General features: G+C 37.5%; 1 protein-coding gene across 1 annotated transcript in view; it reads right to left on the bottom strand.

The window, feature by feature from the left end:
* uhmk1 (U2AF homology motif (UHM) kinase 1) overlaps positions 1-19415 on the bottom strand; it is a 30510-nt gene extending 11095 nt beyond the window's left edge. The window contains exons 1-7 of the mRNA XM_059984730.1: positions 18962-19415; positions 11237-11529; positions 10063-10254; positions 5648-5742; positions 3900-3976; positions 3287-3385; positions 2545-2633 (exon numbers count right to left, since the gene is read on the bottom strand). Of these exons, the coding sequence (XP_059840713.1) occupies positions 2545-2633; positions 3287-3385; positions 3900-3976; positions 5648-5742; positions 10063-10254; positions 11237-11529; positions 18962-19277 (1161 nt within the window). The 5' untranslated portion in view covers positions 19278-19415. The remainder of the gene's footprint in view (positions 1-2544; positions 2634-3286; positions 3386-3899; positions 3977-5647; positions 5743-10062; positions 10255-11236; positions 11530-18961) is intronic.
* Positions 19416-19703: the final 288 nt, after the last annotated feature.

The raw sequence follows: 19703 nt of genomic DNA, 5'->3' as shown, positions 1-19703 counted from the left end.
AACAGACAACGATGAGATGACACCCCAGTCTCCCACCACCCCAACCTCCGCCAACTCAGCCTAAAGCACCCACCATCAGTGTGCTCGCTGTCTTCCCGATTCCAGCAAGTGAAACTACACTTATTTCTACTTATTTACACTTATTTCTACTTTGTATTTTTATGTGTTATTTGGTATGATTTCTTATTTGGTTTCATTTGGCAGCTTCATAGATTAAAGTTTACTGTAGAGTACTTTTGTCAAAAGTGCTGCAGAGTGCACTTGTGCCGAATGTTTCTGCCGAGAGCGCATGCGGTGAGCGTACTGCTGAAAGCGCTTGTGCCGAATGCTTCTGCAGAGTGCTTACGTGAGACTTTCGCTACAGTGGACAGTACTGTACACCACGGGTTCCTGTACCCTACCATCCTTTCCATGTCTCATTTGAACGTACCTATGCAGGACTCCACGCAAATATCCCCTGAACATTTGCCACATTTCTTCCGTACATTTCCCTGAGAACATCTGTTCCCAATTTATGCTTCCAAATTCCTGTCTGATAGCCTCATATTTCCTCTTACTCCAATTAATAGATGCATATTAGAGAAAACATTAGTAAATTAGACCTGGAGATCAGAGCCAATGAAAGAAAGCAGATTTAGTTCCAAATCAGACTGCTGTGGGACTTGTAGGACAACATGTAGGAAGCAGCATTCCCAAACACCTGCAATTCTTATCTTAGATAGTAGAGGTGTAGGGTTTGATTATTGCTGTTGGGAGTAACTTGGGGTAGTAACAGCAATGGATTTTGAAGATGACATATACCAGAATCCTGGTGTAATGGTCATAGAGGGAATGAACGTTTAGAGTTTTTTTGACCTGCTCATGTAATCGTAGTATTTATGTGGCTGATTCATTTGAATTTTAACATTGTGTTAGTAATGACCCAGGATGGCAATTCAATGGAATATCAATCCCAACTAGTTTGATCTTTTTTACTAGAGATAGTTACTGGTCGCTCAAATGTTATCTGCCAATTTTCAGCTCATCACTGAATATTATACAGGCTATAGGACTGCATGCACAACCTTTTAGAGAGGGAGGGAGAGCAACCAGATGTCTTGGTACAAATTGGTACCGATGACATAGGAACAAAAAGCAAAGAAAATTGAGAGAGCTAGGTGGAAAGCTGAGGAGAAGGACCTGCTGGGTAGTTTCTGGATTTCTGCCTGTGTCACGTGCCAGTGAGGGTAGAAACACGATAATTTGCTAAATTAATGCATAACCGAGAAGCTGGTGCAGGGGGCAAGGCTTCAGGTTCTTGGATCATAGGGATCTCTTCTGGGGGAGGAATGGCCCATTCAAAAGTGACAGTTTACACCTGAACCCAAGGGGAACCAATATTCTCAGAAGTAGGATGAGCCACGATTGAATGGTGGAGCACGCTCGGAAAACCAAATAGCCTAATTCTGCCCCAGTGTCTATGGTCTTTACTGCCAAGACTCATAAACTGCTCCATTTCCGTTAAGAGTTACAAGTGGAAATGTTTAATGTGGGGATGAATGCAAAGTGTGTTTGGATCTTTATTTTGGAATTGGAAGAAGGTTCCACTTGCTAAGAATTCACTCAAGTCTTATGACACAAGAGACTGCAGATGACCTTACAATGGATGGCGATAATGAAACAGCTGAAGATTTTGCCTAGTATACTGCTCCAAGGGTTCTCATATACAAGACTGAATGACTGGCATCCAGCAACTACAACACCCTTTGCTTTGTGCTGAATAGGACTTAAGTCATTGGAGTGTTGTTTTACAGAAAGGCAGAATTGTTCTCTGCCTGGAGATAAGGAGGCTAGATATGTTCAAAATTACAAGAATATTTTTGTGATTGAGGAAAAGGAAAATGTTTCCAGTGACTAAAGGGTGGGTGACCCAAGGACAGATTTTAAACAATTGACTGCTTTAAATAATTTTTCTAGTGCATGTGGGATTGACCTCTAATAAACTACCTGAATGAAAGGTGAAGGACTTTTAAACTTAATAGATAGAAATCTTAAATCACAGGTGAAAGAGTTGGCTCCTCCATCTCCATTGCTTCCTTTATTTCTAACAAGTTAGATGTGCTAAAACTGGGTCCAGACACCAAAAAGGTTCTTTGGAGAAATTCAGGACTGCAATGCCTTTGGATACAGTTGAAATCTGTATTAGGAGCTCACAACCAACTTGCCTTATGGTAGTCAGTGAAAAACAACCAATGAAATTCAGAAGTTTGTAAACAGAAATAATGTAATTTAATATATCATGATTTTAATGTTCTATAATTAATATCTTTGTTATTTTTTATAAATAAAGTATATTTTCAAATAAAAATAGGAGCCCAAAGGCTATTATTGCAAGTTCCTTTTGGGGTTTTACAAATAAATTGCCTAAATAACATTGCTCATTTAAGTTTATATTCTGAATTGCCCTGCTGCCTTACTCAAGGGATCACCTTTACTCCCAGAAATATATCTGTTATTATAAAAATGGAAGAAATATGCAACATTTTAAGGTAAATGTTTATTTACCTGGCCTTTACCAGGGTTCTCTTTTGGGACAAGCAGACTCATAACTGGTCCAAACTTCTGACATTCTTCCCTCACATCTTCTACGACATCTGTTTGGAAAAGAAGTACCAGATTTTAGACAAAATTCAAATGCAGTAATACACTCAGTGGCCACTTTATTAGGTACACTTGTACTTCTGCTTGTTAAAGTAAATACCTAATCAGTCAAACATGTAGTGCAACTCACTGCATCAAAGCATGCAGACGAGGTGTAGAGGTTCAGTTATTGTTCAGACCAAGTATCAGAATTGGGAAGAAAAGTGATCTAAGTGACTTTGACTGTGCAATGATTGTTAGTGCCAGATGGGATGGTTTGAGTGTCTCTGAAACTGCTGATCTCCTGTGATTTTCACACACAACAATCCCCAGAGTTTAGAGACTGGTTCAAGCTGACAGGAATGTGACCGTAACTCAAATAACCATGCACGACAACAATGGAGAAAAGAAGAACATCTCTGAACATTCAACACGTTGAACCTTGAAGTGAATGGCTATAGCAGCAGAAGACAAACAAACATATACTCAGTAGGCGCTTTATTAGTTACAGGGGATACCTAATAAAAGTGCCTACTGAGTGTATCATACAGATAACTATATTTAACCTATCAACTCAACTTTCATTTCTTCCTAATAATATTGAATTATTTAGAAACTACTTCCACAAAAGAAGAAAACACCAATCAAAAAGAAAACACCAACTAACCTTCATATTCTTCTTCACTTTGAAGGTGGTTGTCATCAATAACATTTAGCAGTCTCAACACTGGGGTTGGAAGCATAACCAAATCTTCGATATGGGGGGCTAGTAATGAAAATTAATATAACAAAGATGTTGACTATAGATATTATCACAGTTTAGGGTAAGCAGCTACATTTTTCTGATACATATAGGAATTGCAGTGGAGCGAAAGACTAAGATGCTTTGTTAAGCTCATTCCAAGGGTTCTTCACAAAAAAGGGGATGGAAGTAAATGTCTATCTATCCCAGAAATATGACTGAATCTTGCAGTGCAAGCTAATGTGGACTTGCACACAACAGTGCTGATCAAACATGAGACACATTTTCAATTGCTTCTTAATTGATGGTAATTTCAATTATGACTTTCATTTATTTTTCTTATCAGAATAAGAATGGAAGGCTAAGCTGTACAAATGAAAGGTACACAAAAATTTAAGATTTTCAAATCAAAGTTTCAGTTGCAATCTAATTCATAATACAGTTGTATTAAAATGTAAATTCAGTAGTTTAATGTAAGTATATAGCATTAGTTATGAATTCTTACCAATACACAATTCATGAAGGACACTGAACTTACCAAAGGGAATACTGAAGAATGGGTTGTAGAGAGCACTTTCTGCTGTTATTCTTTGTGCTGGGTCATCATGAAGCATACTGTAATTTAAATAAGAGAAGGTGAAAAATGTTTTTTTTAAATAAACAAGTATCCTGCTGTGGGAGCTTTCTGAATCAATATCAGAACTGATTTTTAAAAAAAATTTAAGTTACTTTCTATGATAAAGCATGATTATTATATAGGGATGGTGTCATGTTACAAAACATCTGCTTTAATAGTATGAATATCCATCCACTTAGCAAAGACTTGCCACTCAGTTATGTTTGGAAATCTACTACAGGTGACTTCTGTGCTACAGGGAGGAAGGGATTGCGTTCTACAAAATGGTTTACATCATGATTTTCTGTAACATGAAACATCACATGCTTGCATCTAGAAAATTGGATTTATTTACTTGCAATAGCAAATTTTAAAATAAAATTTTGGATAGTGATTTGTGAATTCTGCCATATCTATGCAAATATCTTAAGAAGCTAACAGTTGCTTATGATCAGAAAGGTATTATATGACAAGGGGACTTTTGATAATTTCTTTGCTTCAAATTAAAATTCTTTACAAATCTCTTTATAGGACACTTCTCTAATTCCCAAATTTACATTTAAAAGTAACATTTACTTGCTAATCCAATCAGTGAATTATATGCTAAAAGCCTGAAGATAGAAATTTGTGCTCATTTTATAATTAATAGTCTAGAAAGAAAAGTCTCCTCACAGAAAAGACTAGATAGATGAGGTCATCAGTATCCATTTTTTAACTGAGATAAATGAGATTAATTGGACTTGACTTGGCTGAGCACATGTATTTTCTTTCTGCTACCTAACCAAATGGGCTTCCGAAGACGTGATGTGAGAATCACAAATATCCAAAGCAGATAACAACAATGTATTTTTGTTCTCCAGTGGTATGCAACTGCACTATTTGCAGTACTGTACAAAAATCTTAGGCACATGTATATAGCTAGGGTGCCTAAGGCTTTTGCAGATAATGTGTATTATAAATTTCATCCCTTACAGAGGTGACTAGTAGTCTTGGAAAAGGAAAGCCAGAATCAGGCCTCTAAATTTATAAAGTACACTTAAAGTCTATTGTAGGCTTAGATGAACTCAAGATCTTCAGTAAGTATATACAAAATGTCTACTGTATTACTTAACAAGAAATCAAGTTTAGATTTTAATAATATATTACATATTAAAGACAATCTTTGCATTATTTCTAAATATCTTTGCTTTTGGTGATTTTTTGACTGAGGAGCTACTTAAAAAGAATAAAATTCACATTAAGTAAGTTATCTGCATTGTACTGAAATAACTTAAAAAGTAGAGAAAATTGTTTGTTTTGGATCAGTGGCAGCAGTCTAACCTCTGAGTTAGTGATTGAGAATTAAACCACTCCAGTAACTTAAATAATCTGGTTTAACATATTTAATAAAGAGTAACCTTTATATATTATGTTCTTGTTATCCCTTGCAGCAAATGCTCATAAACATTAAGATTAGCTGAATTAACACCACTAGCTATAACATTTGTCTTTAAAACACTCTTATTCATTACGTTTCCATAGTTTGATATAGCACAGATATTTTTCCTGTCCCAACTAGTGCATACACATGTTTAACTTACATTTTTTTTAAATTTAAATGATTTGTGAATAGCAACATCCATTTAAATAAAAAGATCTTAGTTAGTAAATATTAGAGGTTGATAATTTACCTTTTAATAACATCTCTGAGGTGATAGACTGGGATAGCTGAATATACCATATCTTTACTTACAAAAATGGAATCTATGATAGCAGAACTGTTGGCCTAGATAGAACAAAAATAATTAGATCAGAAAACAGAAGTTTTGAGTGTGATCATAAAAAATAAGTCAATCTTTTTTAAAAATTGCAGAACAATTACTATGTTATTATTTCCCATATTTTGAGTGCACTATTCTACTTATGAGCGAGCCTCTCTTATATTTCCAAATAAAAATTATAAATTAGATGTGTTTGTGGGAAAATGAAAAACACTTTGGCAGATGTTAAATAGGGGAAATTATTTACAATCTACAATATAATTATACACCCTATCCTCGTTATATGCGTCTTCAGACAACGTGGATTCAGTTATGCGAGGAACCTATATTTACCAACTTCTCCTTATATGTGTCCAAAACTCATAGTTATGTGAGGAGCACTGCTTTCCCACCAATACAAGTCACGTGCGCACACCTCACAGTCTCAGTCCCGCCAGTCTCACATTGGTTTTGGCAACGTGTGGATGTGTGATCTTGCACTCTTAAACTTTTGTTGTTTTTACCTACGGTGCAGTGATTTTAGTGCCGGAAGTATTTAACTATGCCTCCTAAGCATCCGATGTCAAGTCCTGGGCCAAAAGCCAACGGCAGAGAACCGCTTTAATACTTGAAAAAAGTTGGAAATTATAAACAGGGTGGCGTCAGATGAAGGTAACACAGCTCTGGGATGCTACTTCGTCCTGGGTGAGTCCATGATCAGAAACATAAAGAAAAATGCTGAGAAGCAACTGGCAGAAATTTTTAAGGCTGCGGAACACTTGGCACAAATGGCGATGGACATGGACCCAAATTTAGAACGGAGTCAGCATTTCAGTCATTTCCTGCAGTCAAGCCTTCTTCCCTACAAGCAAATTTATACTGAAAAACAAAATGCTGCCAAGCAAACCCTCACCACTTCCTTCAAACCGGTGTCATCTCCTGCTGCCTCCAGTTCTGAGAGTTCTGTGAGTCTTCCTTGACCCTTTGCTGTCCTTGATGATCCTGACAACCCACAACCATCCACCTCATCCATGTAAAGCTGCCCGACACCACAACAACCACTCATCTCCCGAAGCCTACACACCTGCCACTGTTGGTGAGCATTGTACACTCTAGTATGTTAACTTTCTATGATTTATTATGTTGAATATTACCTTAAATTGATGAAATGTAATACGAATGTTGCCCTGCGGTACTGCTTTTGTGTCGCATTAGTATGAAAATGTGAATAAGTTACAGATAAAACATAATTTAGGAAGCCCTCCAGAACGCATCCCTATTTTCTCCATTTAAATAATTATTCACATTATGCATCGACTGTGAGGAACTTACCCCCGCATATAATGAAGGTAGGGTGTATTGTATATTAATGCATTTATACTTACAATATAAAATATCAATCCCCGTGTTTTTTCATAACCACCTACACTATCTACAACACAACCTATTTCAGTATCATCAGCAAACTTTCTAAGCATGCTTTGTGCATTCACATTTGGAATTATATAAATTACAAACAAAGGTCCCTGCATCGACTTCTGTGGCACACTCCCAGACACAAGCTTCCAGTCTGAGAAACAATCCTCAAGCATCACTCTCAGCTCCCTATCATTGAGCCAAATCCTTGCGAGCTCCCCTGAACCCCATGCAAGCTCATCTGCTATATCAGCTCACCAAGTGGGACCTTGTCAAAGGCCTTGCTAAAGTTAATACAGACAAAATCTACTACCGACTCTTGTTTATCCTTAAGATATCTCCTCAAAAAAATCTAAGAGATTTGTCAGGCATGATTTCCCATGCACAAAACCATGCTGACTGTCCCAAATCAGATCCTGTCCTTCAGAATCTCCGCCAACAATTTAACCACCACCAATGTCAGATTTACTGGCTCATAGATTCCTGTCTTGTTTTTGCTACCCTTTTAAAACACTAATACCACATCAGCCACTCTCCAAGCCATTGCAATTTCAGCTGTGGCCAAAGATGGAGCAAGAAATCTCCATAAGGGCCTCCACAATTTCTTCTCTAGATTTCCACAAGGTCCGAGAATGCACCAGGTCAGGTACTGGAGATTTATTCACCTCAATGCACTTCAAAACTCTGCCATGGATGGTCCCAAACCAGGCTGCAAAAGGATGAGGATTGATCATGGGGCTAGTAACTCCATCCTGAAACAATCCAGAACTACAGAAACGCCAACAGAAGCTCCAAAAACCTTGTCCCTGGGAGAGGAAGAATTCTAAACCTGTGCTGCACCTGGAGACAACTTGAAAGTGGCCAAGGACAGAGTACTCGGGCAAGCTACTGTCACTGGCCTATGCCTGGTAAGAGTGATGGGAAGAATAAGCAGAAAAAGAAAAGAGAGGAGGAAGAGAAGGAGGGGGAGGAGAAGAGGAATGCACTTCAGGCCTCCAATGTTCCACCTGTTCATTCATATGAGGTTTAAAACAACAACACCTATTTTCCTCATTTCTGACATTTCCACTGGTTTAGCTCTTTGTAAAACTGGAGAAATAAATATTCATTAAAAATCTCACCCATTTCCTTTAGTCCCACAAAGGGGCTGCTGACCGTTAAAGGGATCTACTCTCTCCCAGGTTATCCTTCTGATATACCTTCTGAATCTCTTTGGATTAGGTCACACCTTATCTGCTAGATTCTTCTCATATGCTATTTTCTGCCCTCCTAACTTCTCTCTTAAGCGCATTCCTATATTTCTTGTAGCCATCGAGATATTTACAAGTTCCCAATTGTTCATGCACAGTAATTGCCTCTCTCTTTTTCTTAACCAGGACTCAAAATCTCTTGTCATAGTGTCTGAAACCTGCTGGTCCTGCCCTTCACCCATGCAGGCCCTGAACTCCTGACATACTTTGAAAAGCCTTTCACTGACCAGATGCTCCTAAATGCTGTCATAGATAAGCAGTATCTATTATCAGCGACCCCCACCATCCAGGACATGTTCTCTTCTTGTTGCTGTCATCAAGAAGGTAAAGGAACCTCAGGACTCATACTACCAGGTTCAGGAACAGTTACTACCCCTCAATCATAAGGCTCTTACTTCACTTGCCCATCACTAATGTGTTCCCACAACCAATGGACTCACTCTCAAAGAGTCTTCATTTCATGGTCTTGATATTTATTGTTTATTTATTAATTATTATTATTTCCTTTTTGTATCTGCAAAGTTTGTTGTCTTTTGCACACCAGTTGAACATCCAAGTTGGTGTAGTTTTTCATTGATTCTGTTATGATTATTATTCCATAGATTTATTCAGTATGCCCACAAGAAAATGAATCTCAGGACTACATATGGTGATATACATGTACTTCGATAATAAATGTACTTCAAACAATTTCACCCAATCAACCCCTGCAAGATCCTGTCTAATGGCTCCAAAATTTGCTCAGCTCCAGTTCCTGGATCCCCAGCAATGGAAACCACGGTATCCTTCTCCACAACTATTTTAAATCTAAGAGAATTATGGTCACTGTATCAAAAATGTTCGCCGACAGACAATTCCTACACTTGCCTTACCTTATTACTATCTACAAGAAGGCAACATTTATTGTCAACGATCCCTACTATCCGGGCCATACAATCTTGCAACTACCACTGGGCAGGAGGTACAGAAGCTTAAAGTTTACACCACCAGTTTCAAGAATAGCTATTTCCTTTCAACCATTTGGTTCTAATCACTACAGTTTAATAACACTAGGACAACTTTGATCACTACACTAAAATGGATTTTGTGTTTTTTTTATTCTAGTTGTGTCCTTTCTTGGAAAAACTTTGCTTAAATTATATTTAATTTGTTTTTACTGTGAATACTGCTTGCTTTTCTTGTGCACATCCCAATAAATTCGACTAAACTAATTTCCCAAGAGGTGGCCTAGTGTTGAAACCCACCCTAGTAGTTCCATCAATACATCAATAAAAAAGCTTTCCTGGGTATATTTCACAAAATCCACTCTGTCCAAACTATTTATACTGCCAACAACAGTGAGGGTGAAATCTTTTAAAGATCAGCTTTATCTGTCATATGTAGAATGTGGAAGGAAACTAGAGCACCTAGAGAAAACCAATGCGATCACAGGGAGAACATACAAACTCCTCACAGACAGTGGTGGATATTAAACTCTGATCAGTGATTGCTGGTGCTGTAAAGAACTGTGCCAATCACTATGCTATCGTCACCCTTATCTCCCTATCCATTATGCTTATAACTAGCTGCAATCTCTCTTCATATCTGTTAAACATGTCCATTTTCAGTTCATGTTGACCTGTAAATCAAAGTTACAATGTATATTTTAAATATCTTGGTCTAGTAAATATCAGTTCTTACCTTCCATTGCAGAGATTTGATTGTCTCTTTCAGTTTAATTCCTGAGAACATTTCCAGCAAAATTACTCCCAGGCTCCAAATGTCAACTGCTGTTGTGCATTCTGTATTACTTTCCAATCCCATCTGTGCCAGAATATTATGCAACTCTGCTTCAGGAGCTCTGTAACCATCAGTTTGGATGTATTTTACATCCTGCATGGAATAAGCAAACAAAGACATATTATGATTGAATCTTTGATTACCATATCCTAAAGTAGGTCAAATAAGCGATTTCCAGATCCTTTCAAGCAAGTTACAGTATTTAATTTAGGTCCTGTAAAGCCCTCAGGAACATTGTATGATAATAAAATGCATTTTGCTATTGGAAGGTTTTATTGATTAATTTACTTTAAGAAATCAACTGTCATATGCTAAAGAAACTGCTTACGCAATGAATGTCCAACTTCTAACTTCTTGACAAAATTAACTATAAAAGTTAAAGATAGAAGGCTACATTTTAAAAATTAATTCAACTTATTTTGCTCAATTGTTCATTTGTAACTACTTAAGACATTTGGCTAGCAAAAGCTCAAGTAGCTTATTTCATCTTTGGCAACTTCCAATGATTATGTTTAAAATTCAGACTTCTGTGAAAGTAATGACTGTAGTATACAGCAAAAATTTGCACGGATCATGTAATAAATCTTGAATTTTATTGACATAATTTATTTAACATAAGTAATCTTCCCATAAAAATAGCCAGTTTTTCAAAATTTTATGCCCGCTCCTCCTGATTAAACAAGTTTTCTAACTTGTCATCTACCTCACCAAAAACTGCCAGAGTTATAGTTTTCCACTTACTGAAACTGTAATGTGATTGTTGAATTCTTCAAAATTTAAGCTGTATATTAAGTGCAATTCTGGCACCACCACTGTCAAACTAGACACTTGACTTGTCTTTCTCAATGTTGACACATCTCCCTTACTTTCAATATGTCAGATCAGATAACCCTTTCAAATAAGGTCCAGATGGAAATGAGCAGTATTGCATTTATTCAAAAATATTCTTTTAAAGTATTAATATCATTGCAAGTTTTTGCTGTTAAGCAGTGCACAAATGTTTGACAAACTATGCTTTTAAAAATATTTGAACATTTATTGCTATACTTTTACATTAATGAACTATCTAATTTACCTGATTTCCCTCCTGGAAACTAAGCCCAAAGTCTATGAGTTTAAAACATTCATCCTCTGCGCTCCAGAGGATATTACAAGGTTTGAGGTCTGCATGCACATAACCCTCATGGTGAATAAAAGCCAGTGCATTCAGAACATCCCGTGCACAATGCTGGATCATCCACATTGAATGCCCTCGATTAATGGAGTGTAGCAGCAACTCAGAGACACTGACATCCAACAGTTCAAGCAAAATGCAGTTGCAACGTTGGTTTGTGTAGGATACGTTAGAAAATCTCCCATATAGAGTTACTGGAATATAAAGAAGAAATTATGGAATTAATCCACATGAAATGATAGAATATGCTTTTTCTGTTTTTACTTTATCTTTGTTCCAAGCTTCCAATTCTGACTTGCAAATGCTCGTTTTACTATAACATTTTAGTGAATGTGTTTTTGGGAATCTTGGTCAATATCAAAGTACAAATAACACACATTGATCTCACAGTTTAAAAATACATATATCATATGTATGATACAAATGTTTTAACAGTGCTATTGATGAAAAAGAGTATTACCTACCATCTGCATTAACTTAAAAGACCCTGTGGCACAATTTTGAAGAGCAGGAACAATATCCTTAGTGCTCTTAATATCATCAAAATATAACACCGCTGATTGTCGGCACTCATTATGTGTAGACTGGCAGATGTTTTCTACATTATGAGTTAACTTCCAAAATACAGTATTGGGACTTTTAGAAATGGATATGAAAATTGGCATTTCTCTCTGCCTTCCACTGCTGTTCTAAGTACCAGATTTTGAAAATTTACAATGGATCTCAGACTGAGAAAATATAGGAAAACCATTGTGCATAGGTGGTAAATTAATTGCAAAACCTTGATCTTAGTTTTTGAAATTTGCACTCAAAAGTTTTGACCTCACTTGAAGTGATTCAAACAATGGAGAAAGTCAGCTTGTTTTGTGTTCTCAATACCAAGGCTGCATAAACAACTTCCTTTGAAAAAGTCAATACACCACCAGGGAATAGCCAAACCACTACTTTAAATGCATAGATTATTTTTTAACTCCAGTTTATTTTTAAATTTATTTGCAAAACCACTTTTCTACTTCGGGGGGGGGGGGGGGGGGATTAGGAAGCTTCTTTTCCATCTGATGTGTTTTCACGCGCCCAAAATCACTTCACAGCTTTGTTATCAAATGTTACAAGCATTTTGCATCACAGAATGAAATGAATAAACAACTGTTTCCAAAAGCTGTTCAAGAGTTCAAAATGTTAAAATGTTCAAGATGATAAGAGTCCAAAATGTTGATGGACAGGAAGTCCCCTCTTTTACAAATAGGAACTTGTTGGTATTTTAAGTCAGTGGTGCATAAATTTACAGTCCAATCTGACAAAAATATTTGACCACTGTAACACCATTAACTCCAATAGAGAGAAAATGGTTTTGACGAGGCAGGCAAGTTTCAGGAAAACACACAAAATGCTGGAGGAACTCAGAAGGTCAGACTGCACCTATGGAGACAAGGCTAACCAATGCTTTGAGTTGACATCCTTTATCAGAACTTGTTTTACATCCAGTTTCAGCTAATTTAAATATACTTTTTTTCAAATATTTAAAACTTTTAGAAATACCATGCATGATTCTTTGAGATTTTTTCTGATCATTATTCATTTCTACAAATTCCCAAATATTTTCAACTTGATGCATGTATGCAAGAATATAGGAGGCACAGATGGTATAATCAAAATATTTTTCTCATTTAGAGGTACTAAAACCAAGAGGGCATAGAGCTGAAGTAAGAGATAGAAATTTTAAAGTGGTCTGCTTTTACCAAGGGAATCAGACATACTTGCAAAATTTATGAGGCACTTAGACAGACGTAAATAGGCAAGGCAGAGGAGGATATAGTCCTGCAGGGAAAGGAGATTAGCATAGATGAGCAAAACAGTTTGCATTGATGTGGTGGACCAAAGTGTTGATGTGTTATACAAAACTATGCTCATATATGTATTCAGTGTTTTGCTAGCTTAAATAACTGTCATAGCATTTCTGGAAGTAAAACCCATCACTTACTGCAAGATAAACCTCTATCCAGAGAGGGCTTCAGGGAGAAAATGGCTGCAGAGTGGAAGCTCACATGTGAAATGAAAGGAAACATTGTGCAGGTCAATTGTACTAAATGACACAGTAACAATTATATGCCTTTGTACTAAGCTGAGCTCAAGAGTTGGTAAATCAAGATGTCCTTGCTATAATTCAATTATTTTTGGGAAGTTTATGTATACCATAAAAAGTTTAGATGTCATTACTAAAGTTTAAGTAGCTATTTATCAACAGAGATAGCTCCATTTACTGGGTCTACCCATTTTTAAACCTATTTTAAATTTTTGACTAATTCATGCATCAAGCATCTTTTGTTTCTGTAATACCTAAAAAAATATTGTATCACTGGCCATAATGTTAAACTGAAGCCTAGTCACATGGATATAAGAGATATTAAGACATTATCTGAAGACAAGCAAGAGGTTTGTTGTCTTCCTTGCATCTGTAGTCATCCTTCCAACACATTAAGTTGTAATGGGACAACACACTTGTGCAGCTGCAGAGATGCTGCTTCCCAGCTCCAATGAAGAGTTCAATCCTGGTCCCTAGTGCTGTATGTGTGGAGTTTCCACACTCTCTGTGATGCTCCAATTTCCTCAAAAAAAAAATCCATGGTTTGCTGGGTTAATTGTCTCCATTGTGTAGATAAGTGTAGAATAATGGGCAGAGGGGAGAGAAAGAGAAATGTGGAAAATAGGCTAGGATATAATTGGTATAAAAAATTAGTGCTTGCTGGTCAGCACAGACTTGGTGAGCTTTCTTCATTACTCTATTAACCAGTCACTTGTCTCTCTTACTGTTTATAGAAAATAGCTGCAAAAGAAAACTGCCAGCCATATTAGATATGAAAGCTTTTGGGGGCATTCTGCTTGAAATGAAGTTCTTTAAATGTTGTTTTGTTTTACTGGAACCTAACCTTGTCCCCAAATTAGATCCAATATATATAGTCCTATTAAATTATTTCCTATTTTAATTTTAACAAACAAACTATGCTCTATAAATCAAATGATTTAGATTTCTAAGAAAGGAATGTCCTTTCAGATAAAATAATCAGTGCTAATGGGACTAATAGCAAGCACAACTAGATAAACATTTTACACTACACTGGACAGTATTTTGACAATCTATACTTCCACAATTCTTCATCAAAAGAATTGGAGCAAAGGTGCCTTAAAATCAATGGCTCCGGGCAGATGGGGCTTGTTAACCACAGATGGTAGCTCACCTAGGAGAGGGAAAACTCCAATTTCAAACCTCCGCTGCCTTGTGGCTATACTTGCTTACAGGAAAGGTTTTGGGAGTAAACCCTGAGGAAAAATCCGGAGTCGGAGTCACAAAGGCAGCTGACTGGCTGTACCCAGCACCAGCACGGCAACTCCTGTGTTGCTGCTGGCACCAAACTGTATTGACTTACATTGTTCCTTTAGACCAGTCATCAGTTTGGAGAGGGGGGGGTCCCACTGCATGGGTAACAGACGGATCTCCATATCAACTCTACCCTGGACAAGCCACTCTTAGTGACTACCAGAGGTGCAGTACCCATGGTCGACCACGACTGACAGAGGCCACACCTTCATCAAAAGTGGCAGAAAGCTGCCATAGTCACAGTATTAGATCTACGCTCTATGAATCATCCTGATCCAGTGCATTTCAAATTTTGGTGGTAAATTCTGTAATATTTGAGTATAACTGATTTGATGAAATTATTTAGTGATGAAATTCACTACCTTCACTGTCCTGTTCAGAAATGCAGAGTTTAATTATGAGTTATGTTTATATGTTTAAATAACTAAAGGACTTTTGGAAACCTAGTTAATTTTAACATTGCATTTCAACAACAAATTCACTCTTAATTCTACTTTTAAAGCATTGCTCTGGGGCTTATTTTATACAATACTGAGGGTCTACATTTTTGATCATTTGCATTTCTTTTAAAGTTCTGGATATCTAAGAGCTGTGTGGCTGCAGGTATAAATCAATCCATCCTTTTCAAATGGAAAAGGCTTGCCAGTCAGTGATGTATTGTCTGGGTAACTTGATCTGAAAAGACATTAGAATGTTCTTCTCTTATCTGTTGTTAAATTTCCTGAAACCTTTGCTACACCACCAAATATGCTTCATATGCACCTGCTGAAATAAAAAATTATAGCTGTATACATTTATCTATCATTGTCTTTTGACCTTCTTCAATACTATGACAGTAATACTAAGGAAACAAATTGGTATAACACAAGAGTAAAATAAAAATCATAAATAAAACCCAAAGCTAGAAATATTCAGCAGGTCAGGAAACAACACAGTTAATGTTTCTGATCAATTATTTTTTATATCTGAACTGGTGAAAGTTGAGGAGAAATATACATTAAAATGCAGGAAGAAAGAACAAAAGGGGATGTCTGTACAAGGGTATGAGACAAGAGAGCATAAATGACAAAATGAGTTTACAGAGCAAAATAAAAATATTGTACTTAATGAATTTCTGGTCCTTGATCTCGTATTCTGTTGTACTTTATTTTGTAATTTTACATTTGTTTCAATACAGTTGCTTTTCTCTGATTTCACTTTCATTGATCCAATTTGTGCTTATTACATTTGATCCTTTGCTTTCCCAGGATATTTAACCTTTAATTTTAAAAGCAGCCACTTATACTTTCAAAATTACTTTTTCATAATCTTCTTTAATATTACTCAGCTCAATAAACACATTATACTGTGTGGTTTGATTATGTACAGCCTGCTTACTATGATATTGCAAGAGCTACTGCACCGTAATCATTACCACCAGTTTATTGAATCTGCATGGCACAGCTTCTCAGGCTCTATCTAGTTATGCGTGGGACAAATATTTTTATAATGGAAGAGAAATGGCACATGGAAACGTAATGAAGTACCTTTTCTACAGCATTAAATTAGTCATTGTCAAAGATACAGTTTACCCAATCACGTCACTGTAAAATAATTACTTCCTAATTGTGATTGCACTTACTATGGTTCAAATGGCAGAGACATTTGATTCAACCATAGAGGGAAAGGACCTCCTTTCAAGTCAGCTGTGACAATGGTAAAGTCAAATTAAGTTCAAACATTTGAAGAGGACAGGAGAGAAAATGTGCTGAATAAAAACTTGTTCTATGAGCAACAAAGAAAGAATCCAAAATGGAGAAGACAGTAAACAATGTGGAACTTAACAATGGAGAAAAATGTTCTTACAGAAGCATAGTTTTTAAAACTAAACATTAAAATAATAGTTGCATTACTTCAGTCCCTATTATAAGTTTCTTTGAAGCAGGTCTTTTGGATGGAGCATTTTGATTAGAAGTGTGGGTATGATACAAAATCTTCAAATGTTGTTCTAGCTGTTTTCTTATTTACCAAGACAGCCTGTTCCCTGATCTGACCTTCTAATTGTAACATCACTGCAATGTCACAAGCTATGTGAAAGATCTGATACAATTGTAAATACATGTTACCCTTCTCCATGCATTCTTCCAAGTGCTTTGATAACAAGGGCCAAGAAAAAAAATTGCGTACTAAAAAATACTCATTGCATAGAAATAGAAACGAGAAACCAGTATAGTGATCGTGCAAAATATTTGATGTGATGGACTGGGATGCATGTTAATCAGCACACAATTTGTTTGTTAATCAATTTATTTTCATACAATCCTCTGCAGCCTGCAAAGCCTGCAGTGATCACAATGTATTTTTAATTGAAATTATATACACTGAAACACAAATGATTGGAAAATTAAAACTTTTTCACAAGAACTTGTTTTCAGGTTGATATAAAAGATATTTTAATATTCAAACAGAAATGCAACTCATTCTGTTAAACTGTCTAACAATGCATTATTATTAGGCACATCTAATGGCTAGTTTAGTAACAGTACAGCACTCCAATCATTTTGCATTACATGGACTTATTTTTATTCTAATTGTTTTCTTTCACGTAAAACTTGTCTAAGTTCTTCTTGCGAACCTTGTCTTTGATGCTATATGCCCAAGATGCTGCTGCAAGTAACATTTTTTCATTGCTCCTGTGCATACATGTACTTGTGCAAACGACTATGAACTCAACTTTTACTTTTGATATTCTGTATTTAAACTGGTTCCTAGTTTTCTACATTACAATAGTTCCTATACTTGAAATATTGTTAGCTGTAAAGGTGCAAAAGAAATTGAGTATTTTTTCCCCATTCAAAATAAATTGGCTACAGGCCTTTCAAAAAGGCAGGGCAACAAACTTAAGATTTTTTTTGTAATAAGTATGCCTTCCCCCAGGGATATTCACATGCGCACTGGGTTCCTGGTGTAAATTCATCCTAGAAAGTTTCTCATCACTTCCATTTTCATGATTCCAAACAACAAGGAACATGTGTTTTATCTATTAATGTCCGTTCGGAATATGCTCAATGTTAAACTGCAATATATCTCGACAGTGTTAATTTATGTATAGTACTCATTGAGCTATTTGAATACCTGTAATACTAATGGCTGGACAGTTGCCTTCTTCAAATGGACACTGATTGAAAAAAAAAGTCAAGGAGCAATTAGATTACAGTCCACATAATATGCAAATTCTAATTTACCACCTCATTTAGTTTTAGTAGCATTGCATAATGCAGTGCATCAAGATTATGCTTACAGTCTACTTGTATAGACTCAGATCATTGTAAAACACTTGGTAGCCACTGAAGTAACTTCTAAAGTGGAGCTATGTTTCAACAAAGCAAAAGAATATGCAAACAACAGGCAATTATTAACTTATACTGACTGGGCATAAATACTGAAGTATTACCCTGAAATTGTGCCATAACATATTTTGTATTAACCCAATGGAGCAGATATAAAATTTATTTGTATAGCAGCATCTGTGATAGGCTGAAACTTGCTAATTGTGTTACATAAATTCAATGATCGAACTGTTGCAGTATCATTTCTTTCCATTTATGTCTTTTTCTATCATTTCTGCAAATAGACCCAAACAGAAACATCTAATCATAAAATATGAGGCGAAGGAATGTAATAGTCTATCATCCATTACTAAGTGTCAATGGTAAATGGGAAAAGACAGAAATGAACCAAATCAGCATCTGTAAAGAAACACACATTAACAATGCGGGACAGTGATTTGGGAATTAAGTCCTTCACACCTACACTTTAGTTCTGATTGGCAGGGTGGGAGATGAATTTGGTAGCAATCCACTGTAGGCTTTTTGCACGTAGTGTGTGGGTTGCTATCAAGTTCACGCAAAAAGATGGGCATTATTCCACACTTGCTGGTGTCAAAATGCAGTCGCTGAGAAAGTACGTGGAGCAAAGCAAGCTGCAGGGACAAGAGGCGGGGGAATGCGAGCGGAACTGGGGATGCAGAGGATGGAGCATCAGTGGTTAGGTGTGGGTGGGGGTAATACGCATAGGCAGGGGGCAATGTATAAAAGGGTGAACGTGGGTGGGGTAGCGTGTACCTAAGGTTGTGGGGAGAGCAATACATACTCTGTGTGTGTGTGAGAGGGAGTGTCCCCAATGTGGCAGGGACAGGGCGGCGTGTACTGGGGAACGTTCTTGCCCACAGGTGCCCGGGCTCCGCTCCCACCAGTCCCTCGGGTATTTACCAATGTTCCTGTGGCCCTGCAAGTCCTCCAGGACCCCGCTCTCCGTCAGGAAGCCGTAGTCTGACTTGGTGTCATGAACGAACTGTTTGACGGCGGCCCGCGCCGTCCCCGACGTCACACCATAGACAGCAGCCGAGGAGCCTTTGCCGAGGCATCGCTGCGCTCGCCACAGGCGCCCATTGGCCTGGAAGACTCCCGATGGCGGCAGAACATTGCAGCCCCGCTCTGGCTCGCAGTACCAACCGCGCGCCGCTCCGCCACCGCCACAACCACCACGGTATCTGGGTCTCGGCCTCGACCCGCCATACATCGCCATGACGTGGCGGCGGCTCGGACGAACTCGCGATCGGCCTCGGTGCGACAGCCTGACTGTAAACAAGGCCGTGGGTCCGGGGCCCACTCTACCGCCACCCGTCCGATCGATCGGGCCTGCACGGCCTCACGTCATCGCCACGCCCCCTCGCAAACAAACGCATGACGTAATTAGCCCCTGGTCTCTGATTGGCTAATTCAAGGCCCGGAAAACCAAGTCTCAGACAGACTGGCCGGAGCGAGTGTTGAGGTTGTGAGGTTCACTGGAGGGTCCCATAATCCCAGGCGGTCATATGAGCGGGAGTTTTAACGTGTGTGTGCGCGCGCTCAATGAATAGGTTTACTTTTTAATGTTTCTTTTTACACGGCACTTTTATTCTCCGTGGAAGAAAACATCTGGAAGTTACTTCGCAGTGGCACCTCTCATACA

This window comes from Hypanus sabinus, chromosome 11, assembly GCF_030144855.1.
Source record: "Hypanus sabinus isolate sHypSab1 chromosome 11, sHypSab1.hap1, whole genome shotgun sequence".
NCBI lineage: Eukaryota > Metazoa > Chordata > Chondrichthyes > Myliobatiformes > Dasyatidae > Hypanus > Hypanus sabinus.
This window is presented reverse-complemented; position numbering and strand designations above follow the sequence as displayed.